This window comes from Schistocerca gregaria, chromosome X (genome assembly GCF_023897955.1).
Source record: "Schistocerca gregaria isolate iqSchGreg1 chromosome X, iqSchGreg1.2, whole genome shotgun sequence".
Taxonomy (NCBI): Eukaryota; Metazoa; Arthropoda; class Insecta; order Orthoptera; family Acrididae; genus Schistocerca; species Schistocerca gregaria.
This window is the reverse complement of record NC_064931.1, coordinates 42115933-42130051: the sequence shown is the minus strand read 5'-3', so window position 1 is coordinate 42130051 and position 14119 is coordinate 42115933. Positions and strand designations below refer to the sequence as shown.

General features: G+C 42.1%; 1 protein-coding gene across 1 annotated transcript in view; it reads right to left on the bottom strand.

Annotated features, from left to right (window-relative positions):
- The window catches only part of LOC126298497 (D-beta-hydroxybutyrate dehydrogenase, mitochondrial-like), a 196860-nt gene that overhangs the window by 1112 nt on the left and 181629 nt on the right, over window positions 1-14119 (bottom strand). The window contains exons 5-6 of the mRNA XM_049989834.1: window positions 8877-9044; window positions 644-786 (exon numbers count right to left, since the gene is read on the bottom strand). Of these exons, the coding sequence (XP_049845791.1) occupies window positions 644-786; window positions 8877-9044 (311 nt within the window). The remainder of the gene's footprint in view (window positions 1-643; window positions 787-8876; window positions 9045-14119) is intronic.

Sequence of the window (14119 nt, the reverse complement as noted above, 5' to 3'; positions counted from 1 at the left end):
TACAGTGTAGGCCACTATAGCTCAGATGTGATGTTTAATTACTTTCTTAAGTAAATAAAATACCTCTTGACAGATCTGTTGTATTGAACTCCAATGTTAATCACTGTGCTCAAATGTAACACATTCATACTATACCTGTTATATCTGATATTTGGACAAATGGTAACACAACCAAAGGGGCTTGTGTTTATGTAGGAGAAAAACATTTTGAAATGGAATAAGTAGCAAGCTGGTTAAGCAAGATTTTAATTGAACAATTTGCCGCTAACTGACTGTGACTTGTTCTCAAACCTGAGATAAAAATAAATAAATAAAAATAATGCTATAATTGTGTTTGGTAGGAATAAGATATTGCAGACAAGTTTTCATACAATGTAATGGATTTTTAAGCTCTGTTCCTGTTTTTGCCAAAAACTGTTGAACTAAAGAGTGGCCACCTTCTTGCAAGAACACTATTATTTTGCTTTGTGTAATCTTCATTAAGATAAAACAAAACCATAAAATTTATGTTCATGCAAGAAGTCAGGCTGTCTTTAATTCATTATTTTTATAATATGCACTAATTTTGTACCACGTTGAGCCTTTCTGTTTCTGAACTAGGTAGACTGCTAAGGAAACAAACAAAAATATGCCAATAACTTACTGGTCCTTTGGTGTAGTATTCTAGAGATCGAATTTTACGTTCAAAGTAGTCTTCTCCATAATCAGCTTTAGCTTCCTCAGTCATGCTTCTCCACATCTGCTTTGCTTGCTCCAAAAGCTTCTCATCATTAATCCACACTTTCCCTGTAAAAAAGATTTTAATGTCAAAAAGGTAAATTGCAACATTGCCTTGTGTCTCCTATTAACAAATCACAAGTAAGTTCATATGCTCTGTGCAGAAAGACAAACAATGTATTCCTCTAGAATCCTCTCGACACGCAAGTCGCCGAAGTGGAGTCAACTCGAAAGACTTGCACCAGGTGAACGGTCTACCCGACGTGAGGCCCTAGCCACAAGGCATTTCCATTTCTGTAATCCTCAAAGAAGTAAGTTGTTATCCGAATCTCGTTAGCATTAACTACTGATTGATTGAAGAAAGGTGTAAACATCATTTACAACTCATAAAAAACGACTAAACCACCAAAAAAGAAGTTAAAACAGCATCAGCTGTGGAACAATTTTGCAGAGGCAGAATAACTGATGCCTCTGGCTCTGGGAATGCTATTTATAAGATTTTGTTGAAAAATACTTGTTTGATTACTATGTTGGGATACTACTTGAAAGTGGCTATACTGTGCAATTGCAAACAAGTGGTAGTTACATAGTGTCCTCTGAGCAGATATTTGTGAACTGTGACTAGGTCTACCTCAGTATGTAACAACTCGTTGTCAAAATGTGGTAGAAATAAATCACCTTAAACACTACTTCATGAAATTTTGAGTATGTCACAATGATAAGTTTTCTTTCTTAGGACATCTGCCAGTTCACACTTCTGGAATTTCTGTGTTTTGTATACTGGTACTGTCATGTCATGCAGACTTCACCTGCTTATTACTGTCCACCTGACATTGGACAACTTTAATATTATATGGACATGTGTTGCTCACTCCTGTGGACTATACCTGACTATGGACTCAAACTCACACCAGCTGTTTGTAGTGTGTTGTTGGTTCTTGTCGTGGTAACCAAGTGCAAATTGGACATTGGGTATTCCTGTCTATGGGGCCTGCCTATCTTCAGTTTGCTAATACCCTACACTGAGGCTGTTCTTTAGCAATGGTGTTGAGGACTTTTACATACTTCATGTGTTTTTTTACAAATCAATGTTTGGTTCTCCGTTTATACATCTCTTTTGGCAGCAGTGGGAACTATTACAACAGTAACATGATAATTAAAAGAATAGTTCCAGTTTTTGCAGATGTACATCTACATCTACATGACTACTCTGCAATTCTCACTGAAGTGCGAGGCAGATGGTTCTTCGAACCACCTTCAGACCTTGTTCTACCTCTGACATTTCCACTGTTTATTGAAACGGGCATTTATTTACACTATTTCCATATCTTTTAGGTAATATCCCCTGAATTGCAGGAGTCATTCTTTATCCCTGAACATTTTATGTTGTAACATTAATTAAACACCTTAGCTGAGCTCATTTCACTCCCATTTTCTTAAATGTAGGTAATATTATGAAAGCAAGAGGCATATAGCAGCCTCTTATCTTGGATTTAACCACCGGCAGAGACTGGTGACAGTTTAGCAAAGTATGGATCATTGATATATATATTTCCTTAATCATCAATGTAAGTTAGTTTTTTTCAAACTTCAAGTATCAATGGCCACATACCTATTCCTTGCTTAGGAAAATTGTCATCTTATTTTTACCAGCATTGAAGTTACCCAAATCTCATTTGGAGAAAATTTTGGGCATTACTTAAGTCCTTGGAGTTACGCCATCTGTAAAACAGAACCAGTATAGCTTCAAAAGTAGCAACTTTCCTTGCTGCCCAAGAGCAGCTGTCATAGATCGCTTGTGGGTTGGTGGAACCTGTGGTGAACCGTGCTAGCAATTGTTAGCCCCCCAACATTTGAGTACATCCTGAAGTCACGTTCTCATGTTGTTCCACCTCGTCTCCCAAGTCTCCTGCATTGCCAACATGACAGAGAGGTTAGTCTCCTGTCAATGCACAACATAATTGACCTCACCAGAGCAAGTGTGTTCATATTACCACAGTAGACACCACATTCTCAATGTCTGCTGCATTTTCACTGCGTAGTGACTCACATACACTCCTGGAAATGGAAAACAGAACACATTGACACCGGTGCGTCAGACCCACCATACTTGCTCCGGACACTGCGAGAGGGCTGTACAAGCAATGATTACTCACACGGCACAGCGGACACACCAGGAACCGCTGTGTTGGCCGTCGAATGGCGCTAGCTGCGCAGCATTTGTGCACCGCCGCCGTCAGTGGCAGCCAGTTTGCCGTGGCATACGGAGCTCCATCGCAGTCTTTAACACTGGTAGCATGCCGCGACAGCGTGGACGTGAACCGTGTGTGCAGTTGACGGACTTTGAGCGAGGGCGTATAGTGGGCATGCGTGAGGTCGGGTGGACGTACCGCCGAATTGCTCAACACGTGGGGCGTGAGGTCTCCACAGTACATCGATGTTGTCGCCAGTGTTTGGCGGAAGGTGCACGTGCCCGTCGACCTGGGACCGGACCGCAGCGACGCACGGATGCACGCCAAGACCGTAGGATCCTACGCAGTGCCGTAGGGGACCACAGCGACACACGGATGCACGCCAAGACCGTAGGATCCTACGCAGTGCCGTAGGGGACCGCACCGCCACTTCCCAGCAAATTAGGGACACTGTTGCTCCTGGGGTATCGGCGAGGACCATTCGCAACCGTCTCCATGAAGCTGGGCTATGGTCCCTCACACCGTTAGGCCGTCTTCGGCTCACGCCCCAACATCGTGCAGCCCGCCTCCAGTGGTGTCGCGACAGGCGTGAATGGAGGGACGAATGGAGACGTGTCGTCTTCAGCGATGAGTCGCTTCTGCCTTGGTGCCAATGATGGTCGTATGCGTGTTTGGCGCCACAATCAGGACTGCATACGACCGAGGCACACAGGGCCAACACCCGGCATCATGGTGTGGGGAGCGATCTCCTACACTGGCCGTACACCTCTGGTGATCGTTGAGGGGACACTGAATAGTGCACGGTACATCCAAACCGTCATCGAACCCATTCCTAGACCAGCAAGGGAACTTGCTGTTCCAACAGGACAATGCACGTCCGCATGTATCCCGTGCCACCCAACGTGCTCTAGAAGGTGTAAGTCAAATACCCTCGCCAGCAAGATCTCCGGATCTGTCCCCCATTGAGCATGTTTGGGACTGTATGAAGCGTCGTCTCACGCGGTCTGCACGTCCAGCACGAACACTGGTCCAACTGAGGCGCCAGGTGGAAATGGCATTTCGAGCCTTTCCACAGGACTACATCCAGCATCTCTACGATCGTCTCCATGGGAGAATAGCAGCCTGCATTGCTGCGAAAGGTGGATATACACTATACTAGTGCCAACATTGTGCATGCTCTGTTGCTTGTGTCTATGTGCGTGTGGTTCTGTCAGTGTGATCATGTGATGTATCTGACCCCAGGAATGTGTCAATAAAGTTTCCCCTTCCTGGGACAATGAATTCACGGTGTTCTTATTTCAATTTCCAGGAGTGTATAATCACAAATGTTCCATCTTCGGCTGCTCAGGTAATGACCCAGAAGGGAGTGGCTCCTTTTAACATGGACCAAGCTGATAGACAGTATCCACAGCATATTCCTTGTACAGTGACCCAATGCCACATACAAGCAGTTTATACTGCTCTTGAACTCTGTAACTCCTGTAAATCACAAAACTGTTAACATTGTGTTTCAATTTTTTTTTTCCAGAGTACTTTTAGTTCATTTGTGTTTTAATGTTTGTGCAGTACTCATTAACCTTTGATTATACAAAACTGTCATCACAATAGCCGCAGGAAGCACAAAACCTATAAACAGCATTACAGCAATGCTGGAGCTAAATGAGGTCATGGCTGGTCCTTACATTAAACTTCTCCCTCCCCTCCCCTCCTAGTGGATACAGATGTGTTTGTTTTGTTCACAAACTGACCAATGAATGTTTACCTAAGCTTGTGGCATATTACAGAGGCCAGCAGATTTTTAACAAAAGAGAATTTTCAATGGAGATTTTGTATAAAATAGTTTCCATACATTACTATTGTAATTAGTTGAAAGTTCAATCTGTGAGCATATCTTTGGTTTACACACATTTAACAATTTTGAACTCTCAGTAACAGAAAGATTCAATTTGGTGTCAAGTATAATACCACTTCAGACTTTGAATGATACGTATTTCAACTTTGTAGAAAACTTCCCACTCTGATAAAGCTCGGCAATATCTTTCAATTTGAATCACATCACATCACAGCTGTTGGTAGTGGCTCAGTTTTTATGTGCTCTGGTTATCACTTGTACTATTTTTAACAATTTAATAGCGCAATTGAAGCTCTTATCTCTCTAGGGCTCCAGGCAGAATCTTGGAGCTGTCCCGTAATACGCCAAGGTGACAACAGTCATGGAATACCCCCTAATATCATGTTGGACCTCCTTTTCCCTGTTGTAGTGGAGCAACTGATGTGGTACGAATTTAAGAAGTCGTTAGAACTACCCTGCAGAAATATTGAGCCATACTGCCTCCATAGCCATCTATAATTGTGAAAATGTTGCCGATGTGTTTTTTGTGAATGAACTGACTTCTTGATTATGTCCCATACATGTCGGGTGTTGTGGGTGGTCAAATCATTCAATCAAATTGTCCACAATGTTTCTCAAACCAGTCACACAACAATTGTTGCCCAGTTACATGGCACATTGTCATTCATAAATATTCCATCGTTGTTTGGGAACATGGAAGTCCATGTATGGCTGTAACTGATATCCACATAGCTAGACATAACCATTTCCAGTCAGTGATCAGTTCATTTAGACTAGAGGACCCAGCCTGCACCATTATGAAACCACCACCAGCTTGCACAGTGCCTTGTTGGCAACTTGCACCCTTGGCTGTGTGGAGTCTGTGCCAGTCTCAAACACTGCCATCAGCTCTTACCAACTGAGTCTTGTCTGACCAGGCCATAGTTTTCTAGTCATGTAGCATCCAACAGATATGGTCGTATGCCCAGGAGAGGTGCTGCAGGCAATGTTGTGGTGTTGGCAAAGGCACGTGCAATGGTCATCTGCTGCCATAGCTCATTAATGCCAAATGTTGCCACACTGTGCTTAATGTTCGTCATGTATTGCACATCGTTCCACATTGATTTCGGTGGTTATTTCGTGCAATGTTGTTAGCATTGGCAACTCCACCCAAGCGCTGCTGCCTTCGGTCATTAAGTGGAAGTCGTCAGCTACTGTGTTGTCCATGGTGAGAGGTAATCTCTGAAATTTGGTATTCTCAGCACATTCTTGACACTAAATCTCGGAATTTCCAAACAGTTTCCGAAATTGCATGTCCCATGTGTCTTGCCCCAGCTACAATTCTGCATTCAAAGTCTGCTAATTCCCATCATGCGGCCATAATCATGTCAGAAACCTTTTCACGTGAATCAGCTGAGTACAAATGACAGTAATCATTAACACACAAACAGTAATTAACACAACATTTGGCCTAAATAATTATTTGTCAGGCTAAAAGCTAGCAAATAATTTTTTTCCTGTAAGATAGACTGTCAGTTGAGTCTCCGAATACTCTGTATGAGGAAAGAAAGAAAGAGTGATCATGGTGATTGACATATCTATTGGTCTATAAAAGAATCATTGATTTTCAGAACAAGCTCCATAGTCTAGCATTTCCTTGAAGCAACTTGTACAAAATGTGTGTGCATGAACTATCAGTGCAAAAATCTCACAACTGAGTAAGAAGGTAAAATGATTTGCGACATGGCCTAATGCCCGTACAACTAAAATCACCCAGAATGAAGTTTAATTTGTCAAATTTTAAAGATTTTAAATTTTGGTTCGTTATTAGCAAGAAGGGCATACAAACTGCCCGGCAGCAGTCAAGTGTGGGCCAAACCTTGTTCTACCCCCTGAGAGTGGAGGTTTTACACCCACTCAATGCACTGCCAAAAAGAGGCACAGTTCAAGTGGATTTAGGAATGTGACTAGATTTTTGCAGAATCAAAACACAAATCATTGTCCTGCTTAGCCACCTACAAGCTCGGAAGAAAGTTTTTGGTAAGCTTGCCGTGTCAAAATCGGATAAAATCCAAACTTGTTCTTAACAACTGAAGTAACTCTAAATGGTATTGAGCGTCATTCTCATATCATAGTGCAGATGGTTTGGAATGCCCTTCTGTAGGTACAAGGTGCGATGAAAAAGTCACTGGAATTTCTTTTTAATCTTTTATTTATTTGTCATCATCAACTGCTACTTTGTCCTCTTCAAAGTAATCCCCCTCAGATATAATACACTAGTGCCAGCACTGTTTTCAATCTTGGAAGCACTTCTGGAACTCACATTTTATTATGGTGTTCAGCTCCTTCAGCAGTTCTGTTTTTATCTAATAAATAGTGGCAAAGTAACGTCCTTTTGTGGCCCTTTCAGCTTCAGGAATGGAAAGAAATAGCAATGGACCAGTTCCAGTGATGAAGGTGTCTCAGGCAACATAATGATTTGTTTTTTTGTCAAGAAATCATGAGAAAGCATTGAGGTGTGAGTGGAAGCATTATCATGATGCAATTTCCGTGAGTGGTTTTGCCACAATTGTGGTTGTTACCTTCCAACTGCTTCACACAAATAGTGCATAACTTCCAGGTAGTATTCCTCATTGACCATAAGGAAGGAATTCATGATGCACTATTCCATTGTAACTGAAGAATACAGTGAGAAGAGCCTTCAAATGTGATTGAACTTGATTTTTTCCCCCCAGCCTTGGCTCTACAGGCATGATTGGGGCTTGGTTTCGATGTCATACTCATATACCCATGTTTTGTCACCTGTTATAACCTTCTTTAGAAATTCTGAATTGTTGTCAGCTTCATTCAGCAATTACTGAGTGATGACTACACAATATAGTTTTTGATAGAAATTCAACAATTTCGGAACAAACTTTGCTGCTACACATTTCATGCCCAAAACATCAGAAAAAATTGCTTGGTGTGAGCCAGAGGACATGCTGATATCACCAACAACCTCCCTGATGGTGATTCGACAGTTTTCCAGAACCATTCTCTGTACTTCTTCCAAATTGTCATCGGTAATTGACATGCTAGGGCGTCCAGGGCAGTCGTCATTTTCAGTGTCTTCTTGAGCCTCTTTGAAACAGTTATATAACTCGTAAACTCTTGTCTTACCCACAGTAGATTTGCCAAAAGTCACAACTGTCAATCAAATGTGGCTCTGCATATTATTTTATTTCAAGGACACTTTAATGCAAATTCTTTGAGCTATCTTTCTTGAAAGTAAAAACTCACTGAACACTTGAAAATACGTGTAACATTTTTGACTGTCAACTGTAAACTAAATATTCAAAATAGCTGAAAATGAATTTATACCCTAAGAACATCTCAACAAGATTAAAAAATAGAATTAAAAAAATTCGTTTACTTTTTGAACACGCCTGCTTGTATGTCATCTCACAGCTCCAATTTCCACAAGCAGCACTGCAATTATTGCATTGCCATTTCGTTTGTCAGAGGACAACGTTATGTGGTGGATGCATGTCAGCCCCACAATCATTATGTGCATAGCATGCCAGAGAGGCATCGGGCTGAGGTTTCTGTGACCAGGACAGTAAGATACTGTGGTGACCCAACAAGCAGCCCCTCATCTGTGTGTGCACTTCTGTTCTGTTTGTGTTGCAGCAGTTACACTGACCTGTTATTTTTAGTGGCATTGGGCTTCTTGGATATAATTAGAACTCTTGCATATTGTGTCTTTGCTGGTATCACACTACATATTTCGACTCATCTTAGGTGTGTCACACAGCTACCTCTTTTAATGAGTGCCCAACAATATGGACTTTATGTAGTACCATTCCTGAGAACCATCTCGACTTGCACATTGCCAGCTTCATACTGGTTAGACACTATTGTTCTTTGAAATCGAGTAGTGATTTATAAAATCTGATAACTGTAAACAATATTAAACATTCTTGTATGAACATATGGAAATGAGAAAAGAACAGTAAGGAAATGTGTTGCTTATTTCATGCAGACTTGCTTAGTAATCTGATTCTGAGAATACCAAATTTATGAATATGTATTAAATAGTCAGAACATCAGTCAACAAATTTTTAATGTCTGAGAAACTATGTACGACATCTACATACCTGTAGTATAATCACCAGGTTCGACAACAACAACATCGACACCCCAGCGGCGCATCTCAAGGCGAAGGCAATCGCTGAAGGCTTCCACTCCAAATTTTGCGGCACAGTACGATGATCGAAGTGGGGAAACAACACGACCCAAGATGCTCACTACATTTATGACACGACCTGACCGATACAACAGAAAAAAAAGTAATGTATGTGTTTCTATGTTATAGAAGAAGACTGAATACAAAGAGTAAGCAAAACAAAGGCATCACATTAATACAGTATTTGTAGTGTGTCTGAGCTTGTGACAGTATCGACTGAAATACATTACTTAGAAGTAGGAAGGTAGTAGGGATAAAATACAGGAAGAAAATGTAATCTACAACTTGTATGAAAACCAGACTACAGATTCTAAACACCAAGGAATGTGAAAGGAAGGCAGTAATTGAGTGAGAAATGGTTATGGCCTATCCTCCAGTGTGTACACTGAGCAAACAGTAAAGGAAATTAAGGAGAAATTGGGAAAGGAAATTTTCTGGGAAAAGAATTAAAAACTTTGAAATTTCTAAATTTTGTTGGTATGGCGTAGGACTTTGAAGATCAGCTGAAAAGATTGAACTGTCTCTTAATGAGAGGTTGTATTGTGAACAAAAATAAAGGTAAATCAAGGTTAATGGAGTCCAGTCCAACTAACTGAGGTGATACTGAAGGAATTAGATTATGAAATGAGATGCTGTCACAGGTGCAGGCATTTCTTGCTGACAGTTATTACTGAAGCATTCAAATGCTATTTTAAAAGCTTCCCAGTTCCACTGTGAAACTATATCAAAATGTCTTCTGGCCAAAAGTGCTTTACAGGCATTACTTTTATCATTCAGTTAGGGACATCTCGTTTTTATGCTGCACAAAAATAGGTTACCAAAAAAAAAAGTTTTTGCAACATCATGATATATGCTGCTGATATGGTTGCACTATCGGTTGGCGGATGGCATTCACGTATCGTACATCTGTTACGGCATCTTCCATGACCACCAGCGGCGTATGCCGGCTCCACATAATGCCACCCCAAAACGTCAGGAAACCTCCACCTTGCTGCACTCGCTGGACAGTGTGTCTAAGGCATTTAGCCTGACCGGGTTGCCTCCAAACATGTCTACGATGATTGTCTGGTTGAAGGCATATGCGACACTCGTCGGTGAAGAGAACGTGATGCCAATCCTGAGCGGTCCCTTCGGCATGTTGTTGGGCCCATCTGTACTGTGCTGCATGGTGTCGTGGTTCCAAAGATGGACCTCACCATGGATGTTTGGAGTGAAGTTGCGCATCATGCAGCCTACTGCGCACAGTTTCAGTCATAACCCTACATCCTGTGGCTGCATGAAAAGCATTATTCAACATGGTGGTGTTGCTGTCAGGGTTTGTCTGAGCCGTAATTCGTAGGTAGTGGTCATCCACTGCAGTAGTAGCCCTTGGGCGGCCTGAGCGAGGTATGTCATCGACAGTTCCTGTCTCTCTGTATCTCCTCCATGTCTGAACAACATTGCTTTGGTTCACACCGAGATGCCTGGACACTTTCCCTGTAGAGAGCCCTTCCTGGCACAAAGTAACAATGCGGATATGATTGAACTGCAGTATTGACCGTTTAGGTGTGGTTGAACTACAAACAACATGAGCTGTCTACCTCCAGGTGGAATGACTGTGTACCTTCCAGGTGGAATGACTGGAACTGATCGGCTGTCGGACCCTCTCTGCCTAATAGGCACTGCTCATGCATGGTTGTTTACATCTTTGGGCGGGTTTAGTGACATCTCTGAACAGTCAAAGGGACTGCATCTGTGATACGATAGCCACAGTCAATGTCTACCTTCAGGAGTTCTGGGAACCGGGGTGATACAAAACTTTTTTTGATGTGTGTAGTTGCCAGCATTGTAGCCGCCTGTGATGTGATTTGAAACACACCAGGGATATTTGTCAGGTTGTGTCAGAATATGGTTTGCCGATGTCACAGTTCCATTGAAGCTGGTAGCCGTCTTACATTTTGTTAGATACAGTACAAATGGTAAGTTCATTGTGTCAATGATAGTATTTGCAGTTAACTGTAGCTAATGTAAATAAAAAAGTGCACAGTAATGTGATTTTATTCCTACTATCTACTTAAGCGGGCTTCTCTGACCCCGGACGACGGTTCAATCCCGCGTCCGGCCGTCCTGATTTAGGTTTTCCATGATTTCCCTAAATCGCTCCAGGTAAATGCCGGGATGGTTCCTTTGATAGGGCACGACCGACTTCCTTCCTTGTCCTTCTCTAATCCGATGACCTCGCTGTTTGATCTCTTCCCCAAACAACCCAATCCAACCCTCTGACCCCAGGTTCCTACCTCAAATTGTTCAGTGGAGCATCCTCTATGTCCTGTTAAATTTTTGCATGCTCTTATGGAAACTCCTTGCATACATATAGCCACTTGTGTAATGCAAGTAAAAGTAAATCTCATTCTCAATGCAGGTTAGTAGAGCATGCTGTGTCTTCAATAGTAATTGGGTTATATGTCTTCTGTCAATAGGTCTTTGAACAGTCATTTAAAAGTTAGATCATATGTAGATAGAGTCTGAATAAATTGGATCAGGTTTTCACCAATGAGTGCCCAATTTTTCTGTACCAATGCACATCTCAGACATGCCGTCCCACAGGTTTGGTTCAGTCATGTTTTGAGCCAGCACTATGTACAAATCGATTTCTTCATTACTACTGAAGGTGATATGAGGTGTGTGCAATACTGAGACAAGATTCTCCAACCTATTATCCAATCCTATAGCAAATATTTCAGCGATGGGTTTGTCTTTTGAGACAATAATGCATTAACACACTGTTCTCACTTTGTAAACTCCTTGGGGAACCATGAAAAGCGTACATCTGGGTGGCCTTTTTGGAATTAGAACCCCAGACTCTCAGTGACTCCCTTACTTTCGTCTCAAGATTCTTCTCTAATGATACAAAATCTACATTAGATTCTAACTTTTGCTCAGCACAGTGTCACCCATTTGGAGGCGAGCCAGTATTCATAGCATCTCTATCAGGACCGTAACCAGAACAACAGCTGAACTACCTGTGTTGCTCCACATCATCCAGGTGGCCAGATATTAGACAACTTTCCTTTCATTACCAAAAAGTAAGCTCACCGAACAAAATATTAGTCACCTTCAGCTTAACACCTTGTTCTACTTAGTATGACCCATCGTAAGAGGTGATAGTCTCAGTATCAGAGACTGGGCGCATTTCTTGATGCACATTACATTGGTGTCTGGTCACTCCTCCTCCAGTAACTCTAGGCGACTTGTCCAGTGGACGTAGTTGTGCCCTGATGTTTGGCACATTGTCCCATTGACCATCAGGCAAAGTTAAAGTACAGTAAATTTGTGGGCTCCTCCAAATACACTGCATGGCAAAAAAGTGAAGCAGTCAGAAGCGGAGGAGAAAATGAAATGAAACTTCATGGGTTGAAAGAGTTTTTGATGTTATTCCTGTGATTGCAAAATCTAGGTAAGTTAACAAAGAACTTGGCAGTGTGAGTGTACTTATCATTGTGACATTGCAGCCCCTGTGGCCAGGATGCATGCACTGATTGAGTTGGGAAGGGTCTCATCAAGCTTTTGTATCCTCTCATAAGCAAACTGATTGACAACAGTTGTAACTAGTCCTTAATATCCTGGATACTCGCAATGGGATGGAGCTGATGTCCAAGCTGGTCCCCAACATTCTTCTATTGAGTACAGATCTGTAGTTCTTGCTGACCATGAGAGTACCGCAGTATCACACCCAAGTCGTACACACACACATGCCCTGTGTCAACATGCTGTGCCCTGTTATTAAATGGCATTACGATAGTGTCGCACGAGAGGTATCGTACGAGGATGCAGGATGTCCGTGACATCCCCCAATCACTGTCGACCGTGACCTGCAATCATACCCGATGACTCCTCAACACGATGTGCCAGGAGGAACACAGCCTTGCCTTTCCAAAACATTGGAAGATTGGGACTTCTCCCCAGGTCAATGTCTTACTTCCTGCCAATGGTTATCATGGGTATTGCAGAACTTCAATTCATTGCTGAGCCATGCGGTCTGAGGCACCTTACCACGTTTCACACAGCTGCCCCCGTCGGAGGTTCAAGTCCTCCCTTGGGCATGGGTGTGTGTGTTGTCCTTAGTGTAAGTTAGTTGAAGTTAGATTAAGTAGTGTGTAAGCCTAGGGACCAATGACCACAGCAGTTTGGTCCCGTAGGCACTTACCACAAAAATTCATTGCTGAAGATAATGTGGTGCTATTTATCAGCATACATTGTTACCAGTCACAGCACCACTCGAAACACAGCCATTCATGTTGAGGTGTTAATGGCAGCCTGTGCTTGGAATTATAATTTCCGAGTCCAGCTCCTGCTAGTCTCCAACAAATGGTGCAGGATGTCATTGAATGTTGTAGGGTGTCCATTACTTGTTCTCAGATGGCAGGTGCAGATGTGAAGGGATACTGATGTGCTTGGTGCACAATAGGACGATCTCTATTGTGGTGGTCAGACTCGAACCTTGATGATAAATATGTGTCCCATCATGTTTCTTTGCAGTCCAATACTGGACTACTGCCACATCCCTCACAAATCTGTATGTTGTTTGATTTGAATAGCCAGCCAAATGGAAGCCCATAATGAGGCCCCTTTCAAACTGTTGGGAGCTGAAAATATTGTCTCCCATGAGTACGCAGCATCGTCTGCATCTTCCACAGTGTTCACTCATCATTTGATGCTGTTCATGCGTTTAATATAGCCTACCAAATCTGTTAACGACGTTAAATACAGACAGTGCTATAGCACTCTGGTGATGGTTCTACCAGTCACAGAGAATTGTAACAAAACCATGTACATATCTGCTCATAATGACTGTTGTGTATGAAGTTATGCTGACATCTGATAATGTGTTATGGGTGTTGCACTTTTGTCATTAGGCATTTTATTTTATTGTTCTTGAGTGTTTCTCATGCAAGCAGACACAGTAATGGCTGGTGACATGGTGATTGCAATCTTGGAAGATGGGGTAGGTAGTGTTACAGTTCTCTTTAAGATGAGAAGCAAACATCAAAACCTGATTCTTACAGGAGGTTGACTAGGTACTATATTTCAAATGGTGTGTCATCTAGACCAAAAGTCCAATGTACGTGTTACTTAAACACTCTTAATACTATCACAGAGCCATTTGCAGTTTAT